Source organism: Pezoporus flaviventris, unplaced genomic scaffold (genome assembly GCF_033815535.1).
Source record: "Pezoporus flaviventris isolate CSIRO_AGI_PZ_B2104156 unplaced genomic scaffold, CSIRO_AGI_Pfla_v1 ptg000041l, whole genome shotgun sequence".
Taxonomy (NCBI): Eukaryota; Metazoa; Chordata; class Aves; order Psittaciformes; family Psittacidae; genus Pezoporus; species Pezoporus flaviventris.
In genome coordinates this window covers 11527737-11553358 of record NW_026892589.1, presented here as the reverse complement: position 1 = coordinate 11553358, position 25622 = coordinate 11527737, and the positions used below count along the sequence as shown (strand labels likewise).

Sequence of the window (25622 nt, the reverse complement as noted above, 5' to 3'; positions counted from 1 at the left end):
CTTCCTGAAAGGACCTGCTGGTAAATGTCTTTGCAGCCTAGATATAATGAAGCCAGATGTTCTTTTAAACCAAGTATTAAGCCCATTACAGATAGCTAGCGGTCTGCGTGCCAACCTTTCCCCGCCACGGCTCCGACACTCCCTGTTTGGTGTGAGGGAGGCAGGGCTGGCTGAAGCCCTTCATCTGGGAGCGCTCACGTTGCCATCAATAATGCTAAAGGTGAAGTGCCGCGCTCGGCTGCGCCCAGATTGCTTCTCTGGCTCCCAGAGGCTCTCACAACAGCAAAACAAGCTGGAGGATCAGAGGGGCTTTGTGGGTTGATTGGGTTTATATATATAAAAGAGCTTATCAGAGTTGTTTTCCAAGGTTGGGAGCAGCTGGGATGAGGAATGAAGAGGAGAGCAGGCTCTGCTCTTCCCTCCCTGCGGAGGAGGTGCAGTCGGCACACATGGTCCTGCACGGGGTCAGGCAGCCCTGAACTATGTTAGATCCAACCACTGCATCCTAATGCTGCATCCCACCACCACATCCCCAGCCCCTCAGCAGGCAGGGAGGGATTGTCCTTACTTGGTCAGTTCCTCTTTGTCGTTCTCTGTTTCCTGCTTGTCTTCCTCCTTCTCTCCCTCTTTCTCCTTCTCTTTCTCTTTTTCATCTTTATCTTCTTGGCCGCTCCGGGGCATTTGCTGCTGCTGCTGCAAAACAAGGGACGTAAAACAAAACAACCCCTCAGTGCTGAGGCGGATTCATCGCAGCACCTGGGCCAACCTAAACAAACGCCTCGAAACAATGCTGGGGGCGAGCGGCCAAGAGGAAAGAGTGCTGCAGGCAGAGAGTACAGCAGGGTGCTTGCAGAGGCCATGGAGGCTGAAAGCCTTCCGGGGAGATCAGGGGGAGTCTGGGCTCCTGTTGCAAGCAGTGGGACAGCCCCAGGGGCTCCCCCGGGGCAGGCAGTGAGCAGGGAGGTGAGAACAACCCCCTGTTCCCTGCAGATGATGATTGTCACGATTTGCAATCACGATTTGCAGCTGGTGGGATTCATTTTGCTGGAGCATGAAGGAGATGGGGGCACCAGAGATGCCCTGAGACTCAGCAATACCAATGCTGCGATCTCTTCCTCAAGCATCTGACATGGTCATGCACCCCAACTGCTCCAACTCTATCGCCCGGGCCATGGTACCCGAGGGAGGGACACGGTGATTATAATAGCTCTGGATTTTGTTTCAACAGCTGCAGGAAGGAGGATGCTGGGGAGGCCTAGTTCCCCTGACCTCCCTTCCCTCTGGCGACTGGCAACCGAGAGGCATTTCATAGAGAAGTAGGAATTAGAGGCGGAAATGATTTATTAAACCATCCTGCTCCTGGCTGCTTGCTCCAGGAAAACCCACCCTGGGCTCGCCCAGCCCCTGACCAAGTTGCAGGGCTTCCACCATCCCTTGGGAAAGGGTTCGGTGATGTAATGGGGGGAAATTGCCTTAAAGCAGATTTATCAGCAGAAAGTATGGTCCCAAGTGGCCAGGTCTGGCTGGCACACAGCCATTCGGCAAGCGTGGATGAGGTGTCCCTGCCTCCCTCAATCCAGCAAGATAGGCCTGTCCTTGATATGGGAGGCTGCCTCCAACACAGGCATCCCTGCAGCAGCGGCACTGGGTGCAAGCTAAACCCTCTGCCCCCCGGAGCTGTTGCTAAAACAAGAAGCATGGAGCTGTCACAACAGGCTGTGGAGCAGTTGAACGAGCAAGCTGCTGATTCTTCCAGGCCCTGGTTCAACACAAGTCCTCAGAACACAGCGCTGCCATCAGTGAATCCCTGCAGACTTTCAGTTCCTCCTTGTACAGGGGAGGCAGCTGTGCCACCGGGACGCGGCTCAGCAGCACACGTGTGGCAGGCATGGCCAGCCCCTGCAGCACCCCCATGCCAACACACGTGCTGAATGCACCCACATCAGCTCACACCCCCGCTGCACCCCCAAGGAACGGCTCCGTGGGATGCAAGGCTGGGAAGATCCAGGGGAGGGGGAACTGGGGAACAGTTCACACTCGGTCACACACAAGATTTTCCAGTCCATAAATCTCTCAGGCCTGGGGAATGAGCTGTCTCCTGCAGCAAATGGCCAACAACAGCATCGCACCCGGCGTGCCAGGCACTGCCATCACCAGTCCCCAACCCAGGGAGAAGGAGGCGGATCAGGATCCTGCCTGGCTGCACACGAGCAAGGGGCATTGTCACACAGGTCTCCCCAGTGCTGCTCTGAACCTGGTGACTCCCTGAGTCACACCAGGGTGAACCCTGAGCATGGGTTCAGCCCCAACAAACACCATGGGATAAGGGTTGTCACCTCTGAGGGTCAGCGGAGAGGAGGGCAGGCTCTGCTGTCACCACCCATCCCTTCACCAAGTGCTTTGGCAAGGGAGAGGAGCCCAGGTGAGCTTCGCAGTATTTCTATCACCCCATTGTGAATATTTTCTTCTGAGGGATGGGGATCCCTGCATCCTGAAGATCCCATGTCCCTGGGGTGTAAACCCAGCCCTTCTGCAGCGGTGACTGTCTGAGCCCCTGCCCCTGCACCAGGCTGCCGGGGGCTCCCAAGGAAACTTCAACATCATCTCATCTTGTCTTCATGCTTGTCTGAACCAGGGGGCTGTCACCCCAAGCAGCCATCACAGCTCCTCCCCAGAGGAACAGGCTGGGAACGTGGATCTCCCTGTGCCAGCCTGCAAGAGCAGGGGTGGAAAGGCAGGGAAGAGGTGCGAGTGGCCATGGTGGCTCATGCTGCAGTGTGGGTGCTTCCCTGCAGAGGCATCTGCCGAGCTCCAGCATGGCAAGGACTGGCAAACCCCATGGCCTGGCTTCAGTGCATCCCTCTCCTCTGGGAGGTTTCAAGCCCAGCCTGCTAGGACATCAAATTAGGGCTTTTCCACTGCAGAGGAGCATCTCGATCCAAGGATGCCCTCTAGTGATTGCCCTGCTCCAGCCCGACGGGTGCCCGACACCAGGAGTGAGAGCCAGGAGGGCACAGCACCCTATGCAGCGGGACAGGACGGGAGGGGACAGGACTGGCTGGCTCTCACCTGCCAGGCTGAAACGCATAAATTGGGCAACACCATCACCATGAGGCCATGGCTGGGAAAACTGTCCCCAGCTCCACCCGTGGCTGTGCTCATGTCTGCATGTGAAGGTGGCTTCGAGCCAAATGCTGCTTTGAACCCTGGCAAGCATGCAGTGATGGCTTATTCCCTATGCTAGGGCTTGGTTACGTGTGGGGCACCCCCTGAACACCCCAGGAAGTACCTCTGGGGATGGTCACGCTCATGAGTGACACCTCACATCCCACCCAGGGGTATGTGCTGGGCTGGAGGCTGCAGGGCTGGTTGAAGCTGGTTGAAGTGGGGAAACAGGTACCCTGGGGTCCTGAATGCAACCATGTGAGAGCTCAGATGCAAACAGCACGTGGAGTAAGGAGGTGGGACACCCCGCAGGGACCAACCACAGCAGCTGCCTCAGCCTACCCATGCTACCTGCTCCACCCCAAATCTCAGCCCGGTCAGCATCGGAGCCGGACCATGGCGCGGCACAGCACCGGGAAGCCACAGCCAGGGGACCATGGGCCGGGCGGTCCCCCACTCCCGGCACACGGGGAGGCTATTCTTAGTGCTGGACGCGGACCAGCTCTGGATGATTCAAGGGACGGGACGCCATCCCAAAGCGTGACAGGCCAGGAAATGCTTCCCCAATTACGAGCCGATGTTTCCCTCTGATTCACGCTGCCCCGGTTAGAGGTGGACCAGCAGGTGGGTCAGCTCTTAGCGGACACACCAAAGCCCAGCACCAGAACTGCTCAGCTCCCAGCAAGCTTCAACCTCTCCCCACCTATATCCCTGCCCCCCTGGGGATGAGGCACCCTGTCACCAGCAGGTACGTGCTCCCCACCTTGCACAAGAAGGTGAAGGGACATGCCCGAGGCCAGGGAAGATGCCTGTGGCAGAGGGCAGGGCTGGCCCTCTCGTCCCTCCCTCCCAGGTCAGACGCTCTAACTGCTGGACCACCCTTCCTCCTCCTCACATCGCTGCTGCTTGTTTTTGCTGCCGACACATCCTGTTTATTTAGAAAGGCCCCAGGACAAAACTGCACACGGGATGAGCGGCCGATGCTGCTCCGAGTCCATGGGGACGGGCGGCCTCCTTCCCTGTGCTCCGGCATGAGCTGATCCGTAATTACAAACACCTGCTCTCCTCTATCCTGACTTCCCACCAGCCCTGGAGCAGCTGGATTGGAGCAGAGCGCTGCCAGCATCCCGGGAATACCGGCCACCCCCTTGCCCCAGCACCCAGCTCCCCGTCGGAGCGACACTCGCCCTGCCCAGCTCCATTGAGCACGGCACAGGGATTTCAGCCACTCCAAAGCTCTAGCTCCGAGCATTCTTTCAGGGGACACCAGCTTCCAGGTAAGTCCCGGACAAGGAATCACCAGCTCACTGCATGCCCAGCAATGGCTCTGCCGGAGAGAAAAGCCCCGGCAAGGAAGAGGTGCAGCTCCTCCCACTCTGTTTACTTCCTCTGCCGAAGCACTGCCTGCTTCTGGAAGCAGGATGGGAGGACAGGAGGAGGTGGGGGAAAGCAGCTCCCCAACCTTCACCCTCCACAGCCCTGACGGAGACACCCGGTGCCTTGGCACGGAGACACTGAAACCAGGCAGAAACCCCTTCCCAGCCAGCAGTGTGTCCCCCTGCATCCACAGCACCCTGCTCACAGGCTCTCCGCGAGCTCCGGACCCTCATCCCCATCCCAAATCACTCACCTCCCCGCTCCCTGGCTCCCGTGAGCGGCCGGTCCCCGACAGCCCCATCGCCGGCTCCCGGCCCCTGCTCACCGCCCAGCCATCCGGGCGCGCTGTGCCTTACATTCTCCGGCTCTGAAGGCTTCCTGACGATTTGCATAGTTAAGCCGTAAACTAACCACAACATTCCTCTTATGATTTTGCAATCTGCTGGAATAACGTGGTCGCTCTAAGTCGAGTCGATGAATCATCATCTATAAACCACAGCTCTCGTCACCGGGGCTCTCAGTGCTGGCTGCAGCCAGCATGATTAATCCACCAGGATGCCAAGCTTAACCTACGGCACAGGGCTATTTATTTTCCAAACTTGCAAACCTCCGGAAAATGACTGCTCCTGCCTTCCTCATCCCCTTCTCTGGGAGATGAGTGGGGACCATGCCAGAGTCCAGCACACAAACCTCACTCGCTGCCCAACGAGCATCCCAATGCTAACCACCAGACTGTGCACCTTGCAAACGAGGTCACTCACAGCCCCCTCCACTCCCTGCTGTGCAGCACCCTCAAAATACACACCAGAACACCACTGTCACCAGCACGGCTCAGTTCCCCAGCCCTGGTACTGCTGGGGACCTTCTCGCAGCAGCTCCCATGTGATGTTTAGCTGGGCTCATCCCTCTTGTTCCCACCCCAGGACAACCAGCTCTTTCCATCCCTGTCCATGTCACTTGCTGTGGGACAGGCTGGCAGGGAACTGGCTCAGGTCACAGTGATGGCACTGTGCAAGAGCCCAAGTGCCAGCTGGGAGTGAGAGCTCCCCTCTCTCACACCATGTTTCGAGGCCAGCCTGGCTGCACAGGGAATGTCATTTGGCGGCCAGCAGGTGCATCACATCCACTGCCATCATTATGGGCTCTTACAGAACAAGAACACACCACAGAAACCACCAACTCCTGCCTGCTCCTTACATCAGGAGGGAGCAAACCATGGGCAGAGGGAGCCGCATGTGCCACAATGAGCCGTGAGCAACTGGTTTTGGCGCTGCACAAACCCATCCACTGGCACCGCAGGCAGCAAGATCCAGGGGTTTTGCTTGAAGGCAGCTTTGCACAGCCCTTGCTATGTGCTCGCAGTGCGGTGACTCTTGATAACCCTCTCCCCATCATGTCACATTGTGTCACACCTCGACAGGGACTTCGGCACGAGCCCCATCCCCTGCAGCAGCCAGGAGCGCTCACTCGCTGTGCCGCCTCTCCTGCGTGCAGGGCGCCAGCTCTGCGCTTCTCCCACGGGTGACTTCAGACCAGTGGCATTTATGATGCTCTGGAGGGGCACTCAGCTGCGGAGCAGGCTCAGGCCGAGGTCACTGCACTCAATCAGGGAGTAGCAAATTAAAACCAGCTCGAGATAAGCCCAAAACAAAAGGCCTGCGCTAGGCTGGCCAGGAGCGCCTGGGATTTGCTTTGCTGCTTCTCTGGGAGCCCCAGCACGCTGTGATGGCCATGTGTGTGCATGAGGGCCTGCTGCCATCACCCTGAAGGTCCCACAGGGTCCTGTACCAGCACCACTGGGCAGGATGCACGGCACTCTGCGGCACAGTCATCAGGATTTGGCACTTGGGTCCCCATAGGACACTGAACAGAGCATCTCTGCCAGGAGCAGGGCTGGTATAACACAGCCACGACTTCTCCACCACTCACATCCATCCTACCACCTGCTTTCAAACTCTCCCTCTGGCTCATCACACCAATGGGAGCCAGGACACGTACTCAGCACCAGCCTCCTCTTTAGCCACCAGGCTGCCCAGACACCTGAGGTCTCCCATGGAGCATCCTTCCCCTTTTGTTGATGCCACTGCAGAGAGGTAGGAGCACCCACCACTGAGGTTTGATGCTGCATGGCCAGTTACAGCACTGCTCCCTGCATTTCCCTACCCATCCCATGGATGGATATGGAGCACAGGAAGGATGGCTTAGAAATACATTTATGTACCACATAACTAACTCTCAGGGCCCAGTGGCTCTGATCCAATGGTCTGGAACGCCTCAGCCCTCGCTGCCACCCACTACTGCACATCCTGGCTTCTCACGACCATGCATGGCACCCTCCACTCATGGGAGAAACCACAAAGCAAAACAAGCCGCTGCCAAAACAACAAGGAGAGGAAGAGGAATGTCTGCCGGCGACTTGGCTTTGATCGCTTCCACCCGGGGCTGGGTTTGATGCGGAAGCGAGCTGAAGAATCAAAGGGCCAGGGTTTGGATTTGATAAGACCGATACAGAACGGGGGCCTCGCTCGGCACACAACCCGACCGCGACGGCCTGGAGCTGCTCTGCTCCTCTGCTGGTAAACAATAAACTCCACAAGACAGCAATCATTGCATGGCAGAGATGGAAAAGGCTGGTGCTGTGCCCAGCATCCCGGGAGGAACCACGCAGGCCACAAGACACGGCCGGTGCCAGCAGCAAAGCGCCGGCAGCCGCAGTGGGGCTGTCCTGCTGTGCCATGGGAAAGTCCTGTGCCATGTCCCAGGCTGCCGGTCCTGGGGGTGAGCAGCGTGCTGGGGACAAGGAGAGGGGCTGGCTGTGCGACTGTTAGGGATGCTGGACCCTGCAGCATCGCTCGCCAGGGCATGGCACAACCAGAGCATGGGCTCATCTCGGGCAGCACCAAGAGCCCCCTGGGCAGGGGCCCCTGTGCAGCTCAGCGGGTGCTGGTGCCTTCCCACCGCTCGCTCCCTGGTCTCAGTGATTGTTACAGGACCCTGCTCACTCAGCTCCCTCCTTAAACCACCGAGGGCTTTTCCATAAGAGGAAATGTTTCTTTTCTGGGTCGCTGCTGAGTTTTTTTAACAAGTGATTTGATTGCTCGCGAAGGGAAAATGACCCGAGGGGAAGAGAGCGTAATGTTTGGAAGCACTGGAGATGAGCCCCCGCTCTGTCCCAGGCGGAGAACACGTGTTTTCTCTTCCCTGTGGTTTGCTTTACCCTGCTCCCCCCCCGCTCGCAGCTCCCCGGCCGCACGCCGACCCTGCTCTGAGCACAGCCAACAGAGGAAGGTGCCGGGTCAGCAGCTCGTGGGATGCAGAGCAGCATCCATGCATGCCACAGATGCAGTGGGGGCAAAGCAAACCCTGTATCTGGAGCAGCTTTCTCTGGATTTTCAGCTGTGCTTGCTTTAGACAGCAACTTAGCAATGACACAGAATACTTCCCATCCATTCCCAGTCAAACCTGGATCACAACAACCAATAGAACAACTCATCCCAAAATCCAACTGCCTCTATCACTCCCCGTCTCGCTGGGAAGATGCTGCATTAACACCAGGGTCACTAATGCTCAGCCCAGATCCCAAATCCCTGTCTTGAGAAGTACTCACATGGGTGCAGGCTCGCCAGGAGGATGCATCAACCTGCTGCTGGAGAAACACGAGTCCCAACTCGGGAGCCAACCATAATGGGGGTTCACGTCACTTGTAAGTGACTTGTATTATCACTAACTCAGATGCAATCAAGCTGCATGGAAGACCCTGGTTGTGGTGGTCAAAGGATCCATCAGCAAGTGGTCCATCAGCAAACCCGTGCCTGATGCCTGTCCCTGCTCCAAGCACGCAGGTCTCTGTGCTGACCCTGCGCTGCCAGCAGCCCATGAGGCCGTGCTGGGACCTGGGGACCATCCTCCCCCAGCAATGCATCCTTTGATTCTTTTCCCAAATATGGCCACATCGTTCTCATTTAATCACCCCCAAAACTGCAGCTGGGATTTCAGGAATGTGAGTTTCCATTGTGTTTGCCTGATTATGCTGCCTGGAGGGGCAGCAGGGCTTTGGAAAGCTGCAATGCCCTTGAAATGGAGGAATGGGCATGATGCACCTCACGGGGAACACCTGGGGGACAGGGTATGGGAGCCCAGCTGGAAAGAGCAGGTGCCAATGGAAGGTTACAGGATCAATATTAGCTCAAACTAGCTGTTCTCACAGCTTCCCATCTCTACGCAGGCACCCTGATGCTCAACAGCATCACACAGAAGCACCCAAGGGATAAATGCGAGACATTTCTCCCCAGGAGGCTGCACTCCAGCAGCACCAGGACCACCAGGACCACAGGGTCTGACCAGATGTGATGACTTCTCATGGGTCCTGCAGCCTCAGCCTGGCTGAGCAGGTCTCCCCAGCCACCAGCAGTGCTCTCACACTGCAGATCTGGGCCTGGCCAGATGATGAGCCAAATTCAATCACTCTGGTGTTCTGGCAGCGAGGTCAGTCTACACACAACAGCAGGATGGGGCTTACCTGGGGTACAGGACAGCAAGCAGGGCACCTCACAGCAACATCCCATCACAACACACCCTGCCACTGACATCCCAGGCAAACTGCTCCATCGCAAACCTGCTCTGCAGACAACCCCAGTACTCTTTAAAACACGGCACTAAAGTCAGCACAGGCTTAAATGCTTGCGGAATGTATTTACAGGTGTTTGTGGCAGCAAAGTTTAGCAGCCACATCCAGGCCTGTTTCAGGGTGAGAGGCTGCATTATTAAACCAGGATTTTATGAGAGGTTATCTCCCCACATCTGAAAGAGAAGCTGTCGAGTCCTTTGTCACTAATGAGGAGCCACTCCCTTGATTGATCATAGTCAAACACTTCCCAGATATAAATACCCTTCACCTCATTATCCACTGTAGTCAGTGGAGCAGGGGCACACGCATGATGTGCAGTGTAAGAGGCAGCTCGCTGAGCTCCAGACCCGATCCTTGCGGATGGAGGAGAGGTGGTGGCGCAGCAAGGTTGGACCTAAGCGGATGCTCTGCTCCTGCATCAGGGATGGGGAGCATGGAGCCACGGGACCTGTGGGCAGGCAGCACCCATGTGTCAGTCCGAGCCCTGCCAGCCAGGACAGGGCTTCCATGAAACAAGTACTGGTGTTGTTTATACAGCTCCAGGCTGGGGCTGTTTATCCGCGTCAGCGAGGGGAATGGTTTGTGTTTGGGGAGGGCGGGACAGCGGCGGGACGGATAATTCCATTTGGGTTTTGGCAGGGGACGGGAAGAGGGTGGGCCTGGGAAAGGCTGTCAGCCCTGGCAGGGACCACGCTGGCTGCCCGGCCAGGTCACACCACAGGGCCCAGCCCCGCCAGTACAGCTCTGGCACTGCTCCCCAGTGGAGAAATGGGGGGTCGGGGTGGAGCTGGTCCCCCCGGGTGCCATGGAGTGAGTCCTCGAAAGCATCAGCGCTCACACACACAGGGCCCTTCCGCCAGGGGCTACATGAGCACTGTCTGACAGCAGCGCCAAGGGGGACGGTGTGACGGCACGTCCCGCTCCATCCATCCATCCCTCCATCCATTCATCCACACATGACTTCATCTGAGTCAGCCCAGGGCGGGCAGGCGGCTCCTCGGCCGCTCATCGCCGCTGGTGACTGACCCGCTGCTGGAGCGGCTTTTCCTGGCGGGATGACCAGCCGCCTCCCCATCAAGGCACTGCGGGGGAGCTCCAGGGATTCTCCCCTGGGAATTCACCAGCACTGACACAGGAAGCGTGACTTGCGCGCTGCAGCGACGTGGGCACCGCTGCTCCAAAAGCAAAGGGAATATACTGTGGAATAAAAACCCTGCGCTGTGCACGGAATAATTATGCTGAAATAAAGGCACTTTTCCTCCAGCACAGCTTCAGCCCAACACCTGTGCTACCGCAGCCCGGCTGAGCAGCTTGCCCAAAGAGGAGACACATGGCACTAACTGCCTAGCTTCGATTTTCATAGCATCCCAGATTGGTTTGGGTTGAAGGGACCTTAACGCTCATCCAGCTCCAACCCCTGCCACGGGCAGGGACATCCTCCACTAGAGCAGGTTGCTCCAAGCCCCTGTGTCCAACCTGGCCTTGAGCACTGCCAGGGATGGGGCAGCCACAGCTTCTCTGGGCACCCTGTGCCAGTGCCTCAGCACCCTCACAGGGAAGAGCTTCTGCCTAAGAGCTCATCTCAATCTCCCCTCTGGCAGGTTAAAGCCATTCCCCTTGGCCTGTAACTACACACCCTTGGAAAAAGTCCTTCTCCAGAACTCTTGTCAGCCCCGAGGTAATTTTTGGTGCCCCCACTACAGGACTGGGGGCATTTGCAGAGAAGCTCTCTGGAACACCCTAAAGAATGACTGCAACAGCCCCCAAAGGGGCTTTCATCTACACAAGGGCCTTTCAATAGAGGCTCATGCAAAATCATGCAGATGAATTCATCAGATTCATGCTGATTATTGGATCAGATTGTTTTACCATGACACAAACTTCTTTATTTTCTTTTGTTTCCAGTGACAAATTACACACTTGGAAGTTATTCCTCTTCCCAGTGATCCCCCCCTTGCAGGGTTCAATGGCGTTTTCCGTACCTGAACACAGTGGATTAGTTTAGAAAGGCTCTTTATCTCAGGAACCCAAATATTCCACACAACGATCCATCAGATGGGAACACCTTTCACCCACCAGCACCGGGGCAGGCGCTATGGCATGACCATGCCCCCTGCCTCGGAGCAGGCGGCTGCTCCATGTTCTGACAAACTGGAAGCAGAAGCGTGCGAAGTCCCTGCTTTTGGCAGAAGATTTTCAGCACTAAGTAGCAGTTTTATGAGGAATATCCTTTGCCAGGGGACCATCAGCCAGGGAGCAGTGGGATTCTTACTTTTTAATGGACTTTTAATAAGTAGGCCACAATGAGAGCCTTGACACCAGAGGAGCTTTGTTTCTCCGTGTAATTATCTCCACTTTGCTCTCAAGCTCCTCCAAGAGCAAGGAAGACCACCAGCCTCTCCATGAGGAAAGCAGTGAGAAAACAGTGCAGGGCCACTTGAAATGCTATTTGTGCCAGACCCCATCCACTCCTCTCATCTGATCTGAAGTCCACCTCGCCTGCCCTCCTCTAAAATCAATTATAGCTCACTTCTGGCGTTTAACTGCTTGAACCCTTATCAGCAGCAAAACCTGTGCTTGGAGCACAGGGAACACAGCACCATGTCTCCCAGTGCTGCAGGAGGATGGCTCACAGCCCCACTCCTCCCTGTATGCTGTCCCACCATGTCTCCCGTCCTGCATTCTGTCACCATCTCTGATGGCTGACACTGGGCAGGTGAAGGGAGATCGCCTGGCGCTGGAGCAGCCCCACACTGCTGCTCCCCAGCAGAGCTCTGACTCTCTATGAGGCTACATGGGCAAGAGCCTCCTCTCCGCAGCATCATGCCCTTCCCAAGCCTGCTTGCAGCCTTGCAGGAAATGGATGCAAGCAACATATAGAAATACTGGAGGTGTCACAGCACTAAGTGTGCATCTCAAGACCCCCCAAGATCTCTGTGGGAGAGCTGGATTCTAAGCTCTGCACTTCTTTCCCACTACTATTCATGCAAGCAGCCCTTGGGTCTCACACCTTGTCAGAACATCCCACCTTCCACCTGAGCACTGACTCAGGGATCTGATTCTTCTTTCAGAATCAATAATGATCTGGTTGAGGTCTGCTGCAGTGGACGTGAATCTGCTCCCTTCAGTGCCCAGCAGCCTCACTCTTAATAAGTTACTAATATTGCAGCCCCCTGCTTGCAAAAATAGTCCTGCCTTTTACTACGGTTGTAAAGTAAGTACTATGGGATGCAGTTAAGTCCCTGCTCCCAAAAGCTGGAACAGAACAAGGCTCCAAACAGCAGCACACAATCTCCACTGCCCAGGCTGGACCAGACTCATAAGCAAGGGAAAACACCATGGGAAATACTGTAGCTAGTGATGCTTTGGATACCCTTAAACCCCAAAACACAAATAGTACCTGCTGGGTGCAGGCCAAGGCAGGTCTGTGGCCACAGCGGGAGGTAGGCAGATGCAGAGAGGAGCATTAGATTGCCTCTCTCCCTCCACACTTGCTCAACTTCACACTGAAACCAGAATTTGCTATGCTAAATGTCTCCACCACTAACAAGAAACAAATGTGGTCTCATGTTCTAGTTGCTGTGATCTAACAAAACAGACCATGGTAAACACTATAAAAATGTACTGCAGGGAACCACCCTGTGTTTGCTGGGAGAGGGACTGGATAATCTAATAGGGCTTTATCCATCCCTAATGTGTCTGAAAGAAAGAAGGGAAAATTGGGCCCTGTCCATGACATTCGTCATGTGCTAGCTATTCTGATGTCTTAATGCTGCAGAAATCAAATTGGAGCGAGGCTACCTATCTGCCTCCCAATCAGGACCTCGACCCAACTGCTGCTTTTTATGGCCATGCAGTGTGAGGAGCCGCTGATGTCAGTGGTGGCACAGGCCAGGCCAGTTTTTCCATCCCTATCTCCACGTTACCTAGAGAGATGCTTCCTTTGTGGTCACCCCACTCTCCTCATGACATGGATAATTGTTCATTCATGGACCTGGGGATGGACCTGAGGGACCTTCCTCTGGCTGAAAGCATTTGCAGGGACAAGGTACCTGCCCAAGAGGTTAGCACTTATCTGGGTATCGTGGTATCAGCAGCAACACTGGCATGGTCACGTCTAGATCTCTATCTTGGCCATGGTAACGGCCAAGGGTTGATTCAGTCACCTACCCCAGCATCTCATGGTGTCCTAGGTACCGGCCTGGCCCTCATCCAAAGATTTAAGAGTCTCCTCCAGCTACAGCACCAAATCTGCAAGCCCTCAAGAAGACCTCAGACACCCTCCAGCACTTCTTACAGACTGATAAGCCTCTCTGCTCAGGTGGTCACCAGAAGTCATTCCCACTCGGCTCATTCTCCTCTTTGCACAGGTGCAAGGTAGAAGCACCCCAAACCAGCTCCCAGGAGCCCCATCCCCATCAGCGCACTGGCTGCTGTCTCCAGAGTGGAGAGAGAAGAGGCTCCACTTGGCTCCTGCCCACAGCTACAGGCTCCACGGGCAACCTTGTGCTACTCCTGACACGCAGCCAGGTTTTCTGCATTCGCTCCATCCCCTTCCATTTCCAAGCATCCTGGATTTCTTATTTGCTTTTTGAAAGCTACTGTGACCTTGGCACAGGAACGGACAAACATCAACCACCAGAAAACAGCACGTTCTGAGAAGCTACACAGAGCAAAACCACAGCCCTGTTGCAGCCTGCACGAGAGACCTCCAACTGGGGAGGGGAGGAAAGCGGCATCTGGGGTGCTCAGAGAAGGTGCTGCTGAGAGGCTGCAAGTGCAAAGCAGTGCAAAGCACTCAGCCCAACGTTTCCATGGGCTCCTCCAGCTCTTACCTGGCCCTTCCCGCGCCTCCGGTAGTTTCTTCTTACAAGGTTCTTGTAGTTCTCATTCTTCTTGGTCAGGTAGTAATACAGGACACAGTCTGCCACCGTCTGCAAGGACACAGCGAGTCAGGGAACAGCAGGTCCCATCCCATGGCACTATCAGGGCGCAGACTTCAAGGAGCAGCGCTCAGGCCCTGCCATCGCCAGGTCTCCTGCTGCTTCTGAAGATCTGCAACCCAAACACCTCCCTCCCAAAGCCCTTCATTGGAGCTGGAAGAGGAGGGCAATGTACATTGTCCTAGTAAAAACACTGAGCTCTTCCAAGGGACAGACTACGGCCATCCCACAGGCATGATGAGATGGAGATAGGGTGCAGAGCAGAAAGCACCCCATGTTGGATGCTAACGGGGAAAGGGCTGACCCCAGATGACTGTGGCAACTGAAGGCAGAAGGAGGAGAGTCACCCTCTGTCAGGGTTACGTGAGGCACAACCTGCCATGCAACTGTCAGCTCGTGTTATGTGCAGATGTTAAGCTCACTGGCTTAACTAGCTCATATGACTTTCTCATGGTCAGATTGAGATCCTGGCACGCAGGAGCCACCATCCCAACTGCAAGTCCAGCAGTTGGCTCTATGAGCACCATCCCAGATTAGACCCGTTAGGAAAACATGGAACCATTGCTGGGACGTATCCTGATCCTGAGCAGCAGAGTGTTCCACACTGGGAAAAGTCCTTTGCTGAACTGTCCTGGCACCTGAACGCTGGTCTTGGGCTACACTTTCATACCCAGGATCTGCATGAACAGACCCATCACACCTGGAAGCACCCAGGAGCAGGGTGCTGCTGCGTGCTCACAGGGGCTGCGCTCTCCCTATCCCTGTGCAAGGAGAGGAACCATGTGCAAAACCAGATTGCAACTTTTAAAGTGTTAATTTGATCTCTTTCTAATCTAGCCCTGATTATACACACACATACAAGAACACAAAAACTTACAGTCATCTGTTCCAAGGGCTAAGATCACTATTTTTTTTATAATGCAATTTAAAAATCTATTAATTCATTACATTGAGCCATACTTTGCATCTCTCTCCAACAGGATAATGGATGTGTTCTGTATCATAATTACAGCCTGATTTACAAATGAGTACAAATAAAATTAGAAGACATTTTACAGCTTGGAACACAGGCTGGATTGTGAGCATCATCCAAGTCCCACCGCTTTCGGCTTCAGCAAGTGGGAAAGGCTGGAAAGCGCCTGGGATCTTACAGCAACAGCAGCAGCACAAGGTTGCTGCCGGCCTTTGCCTGCTTGCTGCTTTGGAAAGAAAAGTCAAGGCCTTAGGAATTATTTCCCCAGCCTGAATCACGCAGAATCAGAGAATAATTTAGGGTGGATGGAACCTCTGCAGGTCAGCCCGTGAAAGCAGAGGGGTTCCCCCAGAGAGAGTGGACACTGTGTAGATCAAACACTGTATGAGATGGGCAGAGGATGCAGCTACCTACAAGTAGCTCTCAAATGTCTCCTGCTCAGGGGAGCACCTGGTCCACCACTGTCTTTCCAGGCTGTTTGTCCAGGATCTGCCCATATGGCCAGTTCCACAGAAGGTACCTGGCCTTGCTCAGAATGGGAACAGGGACTTGCTCTCCCTTCAGATCTCTTTTTCAAACCTTTCCTCCATCAGCAAAAATGAGAAGTCCCAGAAGCACGACACAGAGGCTTGGGAAAGGTCAGGCCCTCCGGCAAGCTAAACAAAAGGGGAGGTGTGTGTGCCTACATGACACCAACCCAAACCGCCGGAGGAACTGGGACTCAGCCCACCCTCAGCACCCCTAACCTGAGCAAAGAGGGGACCCCTCTGCTTTGTGCTGGGCAGCAGCGTACCCACCCTGCTGTGTGACAGCCTGGCTGGTGCAAACTGCTCCAGGAGATGCTGGGAAGCAGCTCGCCAGGCAGATCACGGAGGGCTGCAACGCCTACATGCCAGGCTGGATGCATTCACACATCTCCCAGATCCAAACTCCCTGACGCTGACTCAGTCCCTTGTCTCTGCAGGGAGCCAGGAGGCATCTGGACCATGACCAGGACTCTGAGCCACCACCACCCACAGGTGCCCAGCATCCACTGGCTGCTCCAGCACCAAAGGGAGATGTGATGGAGAAGAGACAGCGTGAGGCAGGTTAAAGCCAGGTAGGGATGCTTACCTTCCTGTCCAGAAAGGATGCGATCAGGCCAAAGTTCTTTGGATGCTGCATGAACCTGAGGAGCAAAAGGGAGAGGGTTAGCATGGGCTCTGGCTCTGACCCTCTTGCAGCTGGGCTGCCATGCCCTGTGTGCCTGGAGCAGCAAGAGCAGCTCCCTGAGGGACCCAAGGGTTTGAGAAAATATTTGTCTGCTGCTCAGCTTCCCAGAAAGACAGGAACTTTATATTTAGCCCACTGCAGCCGGGCTGGTCAGCAGCTCCAATGAGCAGATGTTCATCACAGGGTGGGAGAGGGCAGGGGGGCTGCTCCCAGAGACACCCAAGCCCGTACCAATGGCAGGATGGGCACAGAGCTGCACACGTGGTTGAGGCTTCAGGATCTGGCAAGGAAAGGGTGAAGAATTGCCATCAATGCCAAAGCATCCTGCAGCATGGCTGGGGGTGCCCCTGCTGCTGAGCGGGACCCCAGGCCTGGCTGGGCTGTCAGGAGCAGCTGCAGAGGACAGGAAGGGAAACCCAAGCCCCAGCAGGAAGCTGCCACGTTGCCGAGTTGCTCAAGAGATCCCCAGTGCCACGGTGGCTGTGAGGAACACAAGCAGAGGAGCTGTCAGCAGGCTCACCCCTGGTTCCGGCAGCCCAGGAGGGTGCATCACCCACTGCGGGTAGATGTCCCCAGGCACAGAGATGTCTCCTCCAACAAATCCCTTTGCTTAGCTGGTGGGGAAGCATCTCAGGCCAGCAAGCCCTTGGCAGGAGGTGCTGCTGCTGGCAGGAGGATGGTTAACCACTGCATCACCAAAGCACGAGGAGCCTGGTGAGTGGTGACTTTGCTCCAGGGCTGCCACCAGCATGGGCTTTGCCCACAGGAGCAGAGTGGCCAGTGTGGCACGTGTGGTTTGTCAGCTCTCTGGAGCTACCGGCCCTATGCCCCATGGAAATGGATCAGAGGGAAGAGGTGGGTGAGCTGTGGTGTGGGTGCTTAATAGGGTCCCCAATCTCTATCCCACAGGCAACTGTGGCCTTTCTACCACTTGAAGGGTAAAACTTACCCCCCCAGATATAATAGAGACACCAAGAGAGATTCCCCCCAAAACATGTGAAAGAGAAAAAAGAAACCAGAAATGCTGGGGGTGAGGGGAAAGATAAGAGCTGGGCTGCTCAGACAGGCTGGAATCAGAGCACAGAGCTGGAGAGGCACCCAGCACAAACCAACAGACGGGGTTTTCAAGGCCATGTTATCAGTGATGTTAACACAGCCTTGTGAGCAATGCAGACAACAATACGTTGTTTTTCATAAGCCAGATTGTGTCCCCATAACAAGGATGGATGTTGTCTTCTTATGGTGCCCAGCACAACAAGGCCTTGGTGCCTGAGCAGGACCAAGGGGTACCACAGCCTTCACCAGCAAACCACAGCCCCCCTGGCGATGAGCGCTCAATAGAGAGACCTGAAATCCTTCCCAGAAGCAAATCAAATCAGACTCTGCCTCGTGGTTATGTTTTGACAGCTAAGATAGTTCAGACCTGGAGCTTGTCAGCCTTGCAGTGCCTGGCTGCTTTCTCCAAGAGCCCTCACCATGAAGGCTGAATAAAAGGTTACATCAGGTTTTCACGGTCTCAGGAAGAGGCCAGCTCTGGGTCACAATCACAGATGACACAAGTCTGGTTCACTTTAAAAACCCAGGCTAGGAGCAACAGCAGACCAGGCAGCTCAGCTACCCGCACACTGGGATCGGGGCGGGAGCTGGGACAGGACCCATGGCCCTCCTTACAGCTCCTAAGTACCAATCTCTTCAGATGAGCTTTGTGAGAGCCCTGAAATCCTGCTGTATTTATGCCTCAAGCTCTGCATCACCCACGGTGATGACACAGAAACCACCGTGCACAGCAGGATGCATGAGCTGGGTGTGGATTCTTCCAACCCCATTAGGCAGGCACGGCCCCGCCATTAAAGACCAAGTAATTAGTCTTTGCGTCATTTGCGGGCAAGCCTTGCTGTTTGGGGTGTCACATTTTAAGGCTAATTAGCAATGAGGATTCTCCTCTACCAAAGGCTTGGAGGCGGTTTGCTTGTTTTGTTCCCTTTCGGTCTGCCTTGGCAATTAGTTATTTCAGCAGCAAACAGGAGTCGTCACAAGCAGGGACAGGAGGAGGATCCCGGACATGGAGGAGCTTCCAGCTTGGCTGGCTGTGGGCCTGCTGCTTATCCATGGAGCTATCCCATCATCGTATGGAGGCCAGATTAAGGAAGCGCTGCTGCAAGGGATGAGGTGGCTGTGATGCACCCACATACCTCCATGTCCCTCATGTCCACAGCAGTGAGCTGGAGTTGAACTTCAGCTGTGTTTTCACAGACACATTGATACATTTGGGGCACCAAGGATGCTCTGGTCCTCCGACCTGGGCCCCCACTCGGCTACGAGATACAGGGGAGTCTGGATGTGAGGCTAAGCTGGGACCCACAGCTTGGCTGACAGCACAGTGGTACCCAAGGGAAGGGATCAGCAATCCCCCAAGTGATCTCAGCTGACAAAGTGAAGCTGTTCTCCAGCACTGCTCGCAAACAGGAGAAAGCACCGCAGCCAGAGTCTGCATGTGTCTGATGTGGGAATGCATCCATGGAAACAGCAGCTGGTGGCAAATCCTGCAGACAGCAGGATGGAGCACCGAGGGACCGGCACCAGCTGGAAGCTGCAGCCTGAGGGGGCCTACATGGGGGAGCTGGATGTTGACAGCCCCAAGAATCCCCCTGGACACACAGTGCTCAAAAGACAGCATGTAAACTCAAAACCAGATGAGCGTATGGAGCACTGGGTTTCATTGGTGCTATCCTTCAACTGGCTGATGGGGATGGGAATGCAGAAGCAGAAAAACTTCTAGTTCTCCCCATGAGCAGCAGCTCTGCTCAGGCACACGATCACACCAACCATACAGAAAGGCCTGAGGTTTCTGTGCAGGTCCATCACGCTGTGCTCAGGCCCAAGGCAGCACAGACTCCGACTGTATCCCTGGGGGAAATCCATTCTCCTTGGGAAATCCACGTCCCAGTGCACTGGGGCCCCGGCCAAAGCATTGGATGGGTCCTGCCCACACTTCCCAAGGGCTACACACAGAGATGCATGGGCTGCACTCACTTTTCCCGGAAGGTCTCCTTCTCCTGCTCGCTCCACATGTTCATCACCTGCCGGTCCTTGTAGACCTTCATGGGGTCATCCATGAGGCCGTTCATGTTGATGAATTTAATGCGCTGCTGGTCAGCATCGTAGAGCATGGGTGGGATGACAGCGAGCTGGCGCATCTGCTTCTCCAGGTTCTGTGGGGAAAGCAGAGAGAACAGTTGGTCAGCACCACGGGCCCGTGGGGACCGAAGGGGACAGATGTTCGAGAGGAAAGGACAGGCGGAGGAACAGGAGAATTCAAAAGCAAGCACCAGACAGCTTTATTGCTGGAGTAATTGTAAATGAAATGCTGAAAGAGGCTATTGCTGTCAGCCAGGAAATAATGAATGTTTCAGTCTGAAATAAAAGGCTTTAAGATACCATGTGGAAATGTCTGACTTAAGCAAAAAAGCTCCTGACCATGACCAAGACAAATCAGAGCAGAAGTGGCACAGGGAATGCAAACCCCAAACCCATGGCCATATGGAGGGGTTCAGCCCTACAGCCCAAATTCCAAGGGAAGCAGGTCAGCTCCCAAAGCCTATTGAAAGGGAGAGCAGAGGAGACATAGTGTTTCCCTTCCACAAGAAACCTAATCTTGTTCCAAGAGGCTTCAAATGTCACTGCAACAGGGCCACCATTCCTGTCTTTCCTCTCACTGCAACACCCTGGGACATAACCTGACGCCTTTATTCCATCCTATTCAAGCATAAAGTTCATCCAGAGCCCTGGCTGCACACCAGGACAGGACAGACTGGGCACACTGGTTTCCTCAAGTATTTGCAACAGAGTGGCCAATGTGATGTCTCATTTCTGCTGTCCCTTGCCTGAACGCTGGGACTGTCCCTTCAGCTGGCCCCCTGGCACAGGGGGATGGCTCTGACCACCCTCTTTGCTAGCAGCAGCACCCCTTTGAGTCCTGTCACCTGCAATGGCACTGGTCAGACATAGGTTCCAGCCCTTAACCCAGGAAGGCCAGGTCTCAAGTGTTGTTATGTTAAACTACAGTCGGATGCTAGCTCCTGGGAGAACAGTAATGTCCAATCCTTCCCGCAACCAGGCCTGCCCAGCACCACTCTGCTTCCCTGCTGTGACTGATCAGACCCATCCTCCTCTTCCTAAAACACAACTCTCTGCACACACAGGAATGCTTCAACTCATCCCATCACGTTTCTCATCCTCACTGGGACACCTCCCATTGAGCAACCATCTGCTCAGATGCCCTGGGGGTGTCATCTCATTGTGGGAGGTCAGGACAGTTTGCAGCCAGAGCATCTACCCTGGCAGCCACAGAGAGCCCCAGCCAAAAGGAGAAAGCCAGGGCAGGCAGAGGCAGCAGGCAGGAGCACTGCCTGCAGCAGGGCCTCTCCCTGTGCCTGGAAGGGTGTCAGGGTGCAGAGACACCCTGCAGCAGGCAGCCAGACCTCGCTCCTCTCCAGCAGCGTGCTGGGGCAGAGAGCTGGCCTCTGCCACCAGCAATGCTCCCTGGCTCTCACCTCCCTGCTCCTTCCAACCCTCTGGAAGGGCTGGAAGCTCCTCTGAGACAAGCACAGCAGTGCCTTGTGCTCAGCAGAATGCTATCAGTGTGCCGTTCAGCAGCACACTCACTGTGCAGGAGGCTGGAGGCAATCCTCTAACGCTCCTCTTGGCCACGACCTCTGCAGAGCTGTGAAATTTCTCTCTGCTCCCGAGACCCATGTCCTCCAGGTCGTTGCCTTCACTGGCTAACAGCAAACTGCCCTGGAACCGGGGCAGGGAGCGACCCGTGGTGCACAGGCTGCAAACATCTCAGCTATTGCTGGGCAATGGCTGCTCTCCCCTCCCGAACGCAATCCATTCACTGCAGCTCGCTGCCGTGCCAAGAGAGTGGAACCCTTGTGAAACCAGATCCAAACGAAGCCAAGGTCACGGGGATGTTTCAAGATGAATGGAGCACTCCCAGAAGATGTGGGCCAACTGGCTCACATACAAACCATTCATTCCATAGGATTCCCCTGTGTCGAGCCACACAGCCCATTCAAAACAAAATGAAATGAAACAGAAAAACCCCTCCACCCGGCAGCCAGGGTGCTGGCTCCCTTCCTTTCCCTTCCCACCTCCAGTTCCAGTTTAAACCAATGGCCAGGAGGTGGTTGTGGGGTGCTACCCAGGAAGAGCAGCATCCTGAGGTTTCAGGTCCCAAAGAGGCAGTTTAATGCTGACAAATCCTACCCACTGACCACCAGCTCCTTGGGGTGCTTTGCTCCCTGTTTAGGTCCTGCAGAACCATTGCACAGCCCTGTTACCTGTCTTGGGTGGCTGGAAAGATGCTGCTGGGTATTAAATGAACACCTCACTTTGGATCCTGTCCAGAAAGCATATTAGGCATCACGGCAACCTCCCCAACCTCAGCGTGGCCTGAACTTAGTGGGATTTGTCTCTGATTTCCCCACGGGACCTGGCAGTGCGCTCTTGCCTTCCTCAGAGAAGAGTGGAGTGAGGAGTGAAGAGGAGGAGAAAGGACAACCCGGTCTCACCTCTTGTTCTGAGAGCCCGTCGATGATTTCTGACACCTCATGCTCGCTGCGTGCAGCTGACATGGAGAGCCCACCGCTGCCCCTCTGTCCTACCCTGCTGGGAAAGGGCAGTGAAACACTCAGACACTGATGCTCCATTTCATAAGCAGCAAACCACATTTGTGACAGCTCAATGGCTCTGTGGTCCCCCTTGCTGACCTCCACCATGGCCATATCCAACACCCCATCTATGCCACCTCATCCCATGCTGCAGGAATGGTGCCTGCTGAAGCCCCCTGGGCTCCCACAGCACTGTTCCCCGTGATCCCCAGATTTAGGGCTCACAGGACAAGAGCTTCAAACCACTTCCTTACGTGTGCCGACCTCCTGGAATGCTACAACAGAAGGACATTTCATACCCAGCCATGCACTTCCCTGTATTTTATCCTGCTCATCGAACCATAGCAACAGTGGCATCAGTGTTACCACCAAGCCATTAGTACTGATGCCACAGCACCTGGTTTGCAAATGCTGTGGGAACTTTTAAATCAAAACCAGCCACTGACACACACCCCCCCCCCATATCATTTAATGTAACAGCCACAAGCCCCATGGAATTAAAACTTCTCTTATTAAGCAGGTAACAAATTAAAACATTTCTTCCTCAGTACCATTTCTCCCCGTCTCTTTAAGACAAAATAAAGCCACTAATTAGGAAGTCTGGACCCATCTAGCTGTTAGTGGGGCATAAGATGAGGTGCTGGCAGAGGGGGTTTGGGTTCTGCACACATCAGCTGTCCCTGGGCAAGATCCTGGGACTGAAATGGGAAGGATGGAGAGTTTTCAGCAAGATCATGGATCCATGCCTCCTCCTGGCACAGAATAATGTGACCTCAAACTGTGCTCCCAATGAGGTGGAAAAACTGGACAGGGGATGGGAGAAACAGAGGACATTCTGCTCCCTCCCTATTACTTGTAGTCACTCCTATTAACTTCCACACGTTTCTTACCCCTGCCCAGGCTCTGATCAAAGCATATGCATGTATTAAATAACCAACATGACCAAATGGTCTCGTACATCTTAGTTTGGGCCCACCACTACGGCAATAGTTAGCACTGTCCTAGCCAGGTGCTAACACAAGAGAGCTGCCCCTTGCTCCAGTGTGGCCAGCCAGGAGGTCAGCAGCAGAGGGGACGCAGGCAACCACATTCCTGACATTTTTCCTTCTCTTTTGGCCCTGTGCTGAGCCATCCTGGGGAAAAAGCAGCAAAGCTGCTTGTCCGCTGGCTCCTGCTTTGACCAGACAGGGAGAAACGGGACTGACAGCCACCCCAGCCCGCTCCTCCCGCAAACAAGCCCCATGCCCATCCCCATAGAAAAGAGAAAGGCTGTCTGATACCAGCTCAGCCCCTTCCTACCGCTTCTCCTCTAACCTCTGCATGCGCTCTTGCAGTTCCCGCTGCTTCCGGATCTCCGGGAATTGCTTCTCATAGTATTCCCGCACTTTGCTCTCTTTGGCACGGCGCCGCGGGTTATTTTCAATGCGCTCCACTTTTTTTTCCCAGGCCTCCATCAGCTGGTCATAGCGCTGGCAAAACTTCTGTTCCTGAAGGGGCAGAGGGAGAGGGAGCTCAGGAGACTGCCAGGGAAGGGCAGCTCCTCCAGGCCTGTCCTTCCATGGCTGCTCATGCTGAGCGTGAGTCATGGTGCTTAAAGGAATATGGTTCATTAGGACACAGACACGCTCCAGGGTCTGTGATCAAACCCAGGGTGAATGCTCAAAACAGGCCATCAGGTACCCTTCAAGGCTTTTCCTTCCAGCCCCAACACCTTTGCTGAACCAGGACACTCATGCAGTGTGGCTGACCAAGGCCATGCAGCGTGGTGATGCCACCAGCTCCTCCACCATCCTGGAAAGGAGGAGCATTTCTCCAGTTGCTGCTCCTGCTTTTAGGCCCAGGAGCAGGATAAGCACATCCCCACCGATGGCAAACCCAGGCTCTGCATGGGATTTCCATGCAGGTCCTTCTGGGTGACGTTCGCATGGCCAGCCACCCAACACAGGTCTAGCACTGCACTTCTCCCTCGTATTTATGGGACTGGCCCAATAACCATGACATTGAAATATCACTTAAACACCTCCCCAAACAAGCCTCTAACTGCCCCTGCCTCCTCTGGCCACTCTCTTCCTAGAGGAGAATTCCCATGTGCAGGCAAGGTCCACACCAAGGAGACAGCAGTGACAGAGTGACGGTGTCCATCCTCACTTGAAGGCAGCTGGGTGACCAGAGGGGCTTTTAAGGTTTCATTCGGAGTGAAACACATGCCTCGTAGGCCCCAGATCAGGAAGTGAAAGCAGATGTCACTGCAAAACCATCAGTGGCAAACCCCAGGTCGCCTCCCACCCGCTGTGTTCTGCTTTCCAGAACAGGCAGCTCAGGACCGGCACTGGACCAGGCAATAACTGAAGCGCAGCAACGCATGCTGTGATCCCCATGGCCCTTTGGAGGCACCCCAACAATAACATGGGGTGGACAAAGCTCCTCAAACCCTAAACCTGATGCAGACTAACATTCCCCCCCGCATAAACTAACTCCCATTTGTGCACCCAGAGCCAGAGGCTTTCCTGCCCCACATGCACGCACAGGAGATGCTTGGGTTTTGGCTAGAGGAACTGAAGGAAACAGCCAGAAAATGAAAGTGAGGAATGAGAACAAGAATAAAAATGGCCTAAATGCCACCAAGGGAAATCTCACGCTATAGGTAATGCCAACAGCTCGGAGAAATCCCAGCTGCTGCATTCCTACCCCTCCCGAAGTGATGCTCTCAGCCCCCTGAACACAGAGCTCCCACCCTGCCAGCAAATCTGCTCCAGCCTCCTGCTTTCAGAGCATCGCATTCGGAAGAGGCTAAAAATACCCTGCAAAGTTTATGAAGGCTCGGTGCTGGGATGCAGCGGGTGCTCTGTGCTGTGTGCCAGCCCGTGGCACAGCCAGGGGACAGCCCAGCACGAGGACGGCTTGGCCTGGTGAGAAGCTTTGAGGCTTTGAAAGGTCTTTTGCTCCCCGTGGGAATGAGCTGGTGCTGGGTCACACATCGCTGCCACTTGGCACAGCTGCCAGGCTGCTTCACTGCCGGTTCCTTTTCTTCCTTTTCCTGCACTCTCTGGGACAACTCGGTGAAAGCTTGATGCAGAATTCCTCTTTTAAGGAACTCGTATTTGCAGATAGAAAAAAGCAACATCAACGTCACGCTGCTGACTTCCCCAGCAGCTCATACCCTGGCAGCAGGGTGGGCAGGACCAAAGCTCCCCACTCACACAGCTCGGCCCTGCAGAGCATGGCTTTGGCTTTGTTATGGACCAGCTGAGCACATATCTGGCTCATATCTGCTTTCTTAAGCCCCTTCCCACCATGGGGCAAAGAGATCTTCCCTGCCACACAAGCTTCAAGCCCCACCGCAGCAGGGCTGGGCTGCAGCATCCCTGTCTAGTGCTTTTTTGTCCAGCTGGGATACAGGCTCTCTGCAACCTTTTGCCAGCATTCGAAAGCCAAGATTACAGGCACCTTAGAGCACCGTGCATTCCCCAGATTTCACAGCTGAATCACCAGGAGAAGCTCCTGGTCAAGCACTTTGGGAGTCTATTCCTTCTTCTTTGAGCATCCTCTGAGCAGCCTTAAGCAAGCATGTTCATTCCTGAGCAATCATCTGTGCCGGCTTTTAGCATCGGTGCTTCGTCTGCCCCCCTTCCCGGCTGGGCTCACCAGCCCAT

At 54.9% G+C, this 25622-nt stretch overlaps 1 protein-coding gene across 9 annotated transcripts in view; it reads right to left on the bottom strand.

Moving 5' to 3' along the window:
• Positions 1-25622, bottom strand: part of NCOR2 (nuclear receptor corepressor 2) — a 161940-nt gene that overhangs the window by 59200 nt on the left and 77118 nt on the right. For 3 of the 9 annotated variants that reach the window (XM_061466184.1, XM_061466189.1, XM_061466190.1), the window contains exons 9-14: positions 23269-23456; positions 21871-21967; positions 19331-19509; positions 16199-16253; positions 14005-14103; positions 569-693 (exon numbers count right to left, since the gene is read on the bottom strand). In XM_061466184.1, the coding sequence (XP_061322168.1) occupies positions 569-693; positions 14005-14103; positions 16199-16253; positions 19331-19509; positions 21871-21967; positions 23269-23456 (743 nt within the window). The remainder of the gene's footprint in view (positions 1-568; positions 694-14004; positions 14104-16198; positions 16254-19330; positions 19510-21870; positions 21968-23268; positions 23457-25622) is intronic. The other 6 variants (XM_061466187.1, XM_061466191.1, XM_061466188.1 and 3 more) reach the window with 4 other exon arrangements.